General features: G+C 39.8%; 1 protein-coding gene across 1 annotated transcript; it reads right to left on the bottom strand.

Annotated features, from left to right (window-relative positions):
• Positions 1 to 1,063: 1,063 nt before the first annotated feature.
• On the bottom strand, positions 1,064 to 4,486 carry cxcr4.L (C-X-C motif chemokine receptor 4 L homeolog; the record flags this gene model as incomplete). Its single annotated transcript, NM_001137581.1, is given in 2 exon segments — positions 1,064 to 3,069; positions 4,413 to 4,486. Coding segments are annotated over 2 exon segments (1,077 nt in total). The 3' UTR covers positions 1,064 to 2,001.
• Positions 4,487 to 6,001: the final 1,515 nt, after the last annotated feature.

Below are 6,001 nucleotides of genomic sequence, written 5' to 3' on the forward strand. Positions count from 1 at the left end.
ATTTGTCATTCCAGCTGAGAATTCCAGAGCCTCTTAGGGACCCATGCCTATTTTAATTTAAATAGGTGTAGATATTATGTCACCACAAAGTTAAATAACCATGCAGTCACTAGGCTAAGTATATATATATATATATATATATATATATATATATATATATATATATATATATATATATATATATATATATATATATATATATATATATATATATACTTAGCCTAGTGACTGCATGGTTATTGTCATACAGGTCATAAAACTGGCTTTAAATATAATTTTATTAAAAAGTAGGGGCACGTTATTTTTATTTCTTCTCGGTTCTGCATGTTACCCTCAGTCCCGCTCAATCGGCTGATTGCTGATTACTCTCTGGTTTCAGTGCCATTATGGGAAGAAGCTACAAACGACTAAATTGTAAACCAAATTGTTTATAAATTCCTATTTTGAGACCGGAGTTTCACCGCCAGGGCCATTAGAGTATTGTTAACAAATGACAAGTGATGATCCATGGTTGGATTAGCCCACTTGACTTTATCAACCTGCTCAGTACCTAATCCTGGGTGTCATGGATAATACTGTAATGGCAAGGTGTTTAATCAGATTCCCCCACCCCTGTCCATTCAGACCCATGGCTAATCCCATGAAATTTTCCCATTAATGATTTGCCATTTGCATGAATGAAAGGTCACACAATCCATTTTATAAATATAAGGGTGGGGTTGTTAAAGGGAAAATATACTTTTTTTAAATCCTGTTTTCCCTAAAATATACAGTACTGTATGAGTTTATATTTTATTCTGAGTGCATGTTTTATATTTGTACAAGGTGGTGGGGGCTGACATATTGCAAATCACAGCACAAGGGTATTTCTCCTTCTGTGTTCAGATTTCTCTGCCCTTAGTAGAGTATATACCTTATTGTAAACTAATTATGCTCTGATGAAACCAGTAGAGCAGTTCCCACCATTATTGTAGCTTTATAAAGCAATACATATAGTCAGTATAAGTTGCCCCATCTTGATAAGATAGTGTACACCCTGCAATACAAACCAGACCACCAGTTATTTCATTCTAGAAGGTTTTATTGACAAACACAGAATATACAACATTAATGAACATTAATTAATGTCCTCCTTTAACGTGGTTTATGGGGAACAACCTACAAATCCCAGCATGCCCAGACAGCCCAAACAATAAAAGGTAGCCCTTTAATAGGTGCAGTGCTACACCTTAGAGATCTGTGGGTGTCATAACATGAAATGATAATGTAGTTTTTAAGTGCCTTTACGGATACAAAGTAACACAAGTACTTGCCGGAGAATTGTCTGAAATTGGTACATATCTAAATCAGTTCATCCAGTTGTACAATTCTCATTTGCCTTTTTACCTTATAAGCGCAGCTTAACTTGATAGCTTTGTCTTATATGAAGCCATCCACAGGGGAGAATGTGAATTGCAACAGCTAAAAACAGCCCACTGATCTTTAAATCACCCTCTACACCCAATTAGATACTAATCCAGTTTAAAATAACTAACTTTCTACTTATCCAACACACCAACAGCTTCACCACTGATTTCCTAAACTAACAGCAGAAACCTCAGCTCATATCTACCAAATCATTGCAACATTTACTTATAAAAACACTGGAAATAATTGATGAAATTACAAAATTAATTTAATTCATCAGTGAATAGAAAAGAAGAATCCATTGTTCTCATTGGCTAACACTGGGATGATTTATGAATCTGAACGTTGGGTAGTCTTACTTTGGAATTCATATAAAATGATAACAAATTTATCTTGAACCAATCAATAGTTCACAGGGCCCGCCTACTTTCAAGACACACGCACATAAAGGGGGGGGGGGGTCTTATAAATAAGGCAAGAAAGTCTCATAGTCATTAAAGATAAGTCAATATAAATCCATATGGCAAATTAACTATATACATGGAGATCAGTCTTTAGCTTCATATAAAATCTGTCCATGGGCCCCAAGCACTGTTAGCTGGAGTGAAAACTGGAGGATTCCGATTCTGTTGAGACAGAAGAAAGTCCAGCTCGCTTTTTGGATAATATTTTTAAGCTTGAGCCTCTGCTGACTGAAGTGAAAGCATTCTGAGCAGATGTCTTGAATTTGGCCCCGAGGAAGGCATACAGGATGGGGTTAAGGCAGCAGTGGAAGAAGGCTAAGGCTTCTGTGATGGATATGGCCATGTGTAGGGTGTTCTCCCAAATGCAGTCTCCCTTCACCAACCCAAGCAACATGAATGTGTCGGTAGTGAGGCATACATAATAAGGAAGCCAACAGGCGAAGAAGGCCAAGATGAGGATGACGGTGGTCTTTAAAGCTTTGCGCTTCTGGTGGCCCTTGGAGTGGGAAAGCTTGGATATGATGACACAGTAACAGATCAGAATGATCAGACCAGGCAAGATAAGGCCTACTGTGATGTGTAGGAACCTAAACCCAACAGTCCAAGTTTCCCGATTCTCAATGGGGTAAATGCGGTCGCAAACAAACTGACCATTTTCATCGCTGACTCTGGCAAACACCAAGTCGGGCACCGTCAACAGAAGAGCCGGCAGCCACACTCCAGCGTATACCACTTTGTCAGCCAACATCTTCCGTGAGCCTTGACTGTTGGTCGCATGGACAATGGCCAAGTAGCGATCGAGGCTGATGAATGCCAAAATCAGAACGCTGCTGTACAGATTGACAGTATAAATGACATGGACAGCCTTGCAAAGGAACTCTTTAAAGTACCATCCAATAGCAGCATCCACGGACCAGAAGGGCAGGGTGAACACAAAAAGTAGGTCAGCGACAGAAAGGTGCAGTCTGTATTTGTCTGTCATGGTCCTGGATTTCTTTTGATAGCCCATGACCACCACCACCAGTCCGTTTCCAATGATGCCCAGCAGAAATATAAATGAATAGATTGTTGGCAAAAAGATCCGGTTGAAGTCACTGTTCTCGTGCATGAAACACGGCTCAATGAAATCCTCAAAGTCACCGGACCCATTCTCCGTGGAGTTGCCGTCAAATATATTGATATCAATGCCACCAGAAAACTGCAAGAGACAAGAATAGAGAGTCTGTGAGATGAGATGCAGAATAGCGTTTCAGCACATTTGACATTCTCTTATAGTCCTATACCATGGACTCTAATGCAATAAACTATGTACAATTATACAAAATGAGGTGCCACCAGGATGTTTCATTCAGTGTGTCAGGAACATTTTAAGACAGGAGGCACTGTTTTACTTCAGAAATAATACCCACATGCAGTATAACAACTGACATAAATTAATAGATTCATTGGGGCAAGACAGAGACACCATCAGGGTGGCTACTAAAGGAGAGACGCTAGAGAGGTTGGCAACCATGATGGTGTGCCCCACTGTATCCTTGCCCAGCAGTGCCGGCCACTCTCTGCCTGTTGATTGGGCTGCTAAAGGATTCTACACATGTAGCTGGTGTGGCAATAAGTGGTTTCCTCTGCTGAAATAAACAGAACAACTTTCTTTTGGGGTTACGCACAGGGGAGTCCACTGATTTGCTACATGAAAGGGAAGTTGGGCTGAGAGAGGACAGAGCAACAGATTTTGAATACAGCAAAGCAAGAGGAGGAGGCTGTTTGAAAAAGGGGAAGACAGAATGGAAAGGTGCACAATCCAATAATAAAAAGGCGCCGACTCCAATGGTTAAAAATTTCCACTGGATAATGCTGTACTCTTTAACTAATTAAATTTCTCTCTCTCTCTCTCTCTATATATATTTATACATAGTAATATAGTAAGTTATATTGAAAAAGGACACACCAGTAAGTTCAAAATTTAACTCTATTTTAACCTGCCTAACTGCTAGTTGTACCAGAGGAAAGCAAAAAATCCATTTGAAGCCTCTCTAATTTGCCTCTGAGAGGGGTATATATATATATATATATATATATATATATATATATATATATATATATATATATATATATATATATATATATATATATATATATATATATATATATATAAATAGTGCACTGCACCTCTGTAACTTAAGCACATAAACATGTATTTGTGAAAGAGGCTAAGTTAACCCCATTTAAGGGGTCCTAAATGAATCCACTGTGCCCTGTACCTGCGCTTGATTGTCCCGGGAGTGCCGCTATGTACAAATGCCCAGCACATGGCACATACAGCCTCCTGCCAACTTGGGCACAGTCCCCGCGGTATCGCTGTGCCACACTCACTGCCGTCCGTGCCATACTTTATGCAGAAAATGCCAGTATGCCCTTCCCATACTAAGGGACTATAAGTGCCCCGCTGTCACATCAGATCCACATGAGTCCCCAGCACCTCAGCAGAACGTCCCATCCCTGTTGTGCCCGCACTAAAATAATATGATTCTTATGACTTACCCCGTCCATGCTGGCAATAGATCCAATGATGTCTGGGTGTTGCTCCAGGGCTGCAGATAAGAAGACCCTTCGCCGCTCGCTATCGACTAATCTCACTGTCTGGAGACAAGGCGCTGCGCTGAGCTTTATAAGTACCCGCCCTGCACTGCGCATGCGCGCATAGTACTGACGCGAGTCCGGAGTGTTCCCAGGCGGCACAATAGAACGAGCCCGGACTCTTGCAGCATTTGGCACTGGGGGGGTTAAAGCCCTTTGTTCTCTCTGATCCACATCTGTACAAAACATCAGCCTGGGGGTGGAGCTGGGAGGGGGCTGCGGCGGAGATGCCTTACGTCTTGTCTTTGAACATTGTTTCACTGGCAGTGCAGGTGCATCGGGCTATGATGGGTTGTTATGTACAAGTATGTACTGCTGGGGGTGCAATTACACACGCGAGTGAGACACAGAGCGATGTCAAACTATCGGACTGTCTGGTGGTGGTTCGGCTCAAGTTGGTGCTTAGCTGTAGTGAAGAAAGTCATTCCCTCTTTCATCCCCATCATCATCATCTGCATTGGGGACACGTGGGATTCATCTGTCACTAGCCCTTTGTTACTCTCACTGTCTCCTTCTTGTACCTGCTTATTAATTACTCTCTTTACTCTACAATCACTGATCTACTCTTCATTTGTCTGTCTGCTATCTGTTATATGTCTGTTTTTATATATCTCTGTCATATATTCATATATTCATAGCATGCGTCATATCTATTTATCATCTATCTATCTGTCATCATCATCTATCTGTTATGTCTGTTTATCCATATATCTACCTATTTGTATCATATATTCATATCATAAATCAGACTTTCTGTAATCTATCTATCATTATCTATCTATCTATCTATCTATCTATCTATCTATCTATCTATCTATCTATCTATCTATTATCTATCTATCATTATCATCAATTTATGTCTGTCTGTATATTTACCTATTTGTATCATATATCTTGAATAAGACTGCTTATCTATCTATCTATCTATCTATCTATCTATCTATCTATCTATCTATCTATCTATCTATCTATCTATCATCTATCTATCTATCTATCTATCTATCTATCTATCTATCATTATCATCAATTTATGTCTGTCTGTATATCTACCTATTTGTATCATATATCTTGAATAAGACTGCTTATCTATCTATCTATCTATCTATCTATCTATCTATCTATCTATCTATCTATCTATCTATCTATCTATCTATCTATCATCTATCTATCTGTCATCATAATCTATCTGTTATGTCTGTTTATCCATATATCTACCTATTTGTATCATATATTGTAACTTTCAGCAGATCTGTTCAAACACCTTCACCTGTGCAATCGTGCTCACTCTCCAGTCAGGCCACACCAGGAGACCCAAAGGCAATTTCAATAAACAAGGGTATGGATGGAGCACATCAAACGCAGTCTCTGCCGCAAAACATTCTTTATTGCATCACAACATGTTTCGGACCCCAAGGATCCTTTATCCTTGGGGTCCGAAACATGTGATGCAATAAAGAATGTTTTGCGGCAGAGACTGCGTTTGATGTGCTCCA

Source organism: Xenopus laevis, chromosome 9_10L, assembly GCF_017654675.1.
Source record: "Xenopus laevis strain J_2021 chromosome 9_10L, Xenopus_laevis_v10.1, whole genome shotgun sequence".
Taxonomy (NCBI): domain Eukaryota; kingdom Metazoa; phylum Chordata; class Amphibia; order Anura; family Pipidae; genus Xenopus; species Xenopus laevis.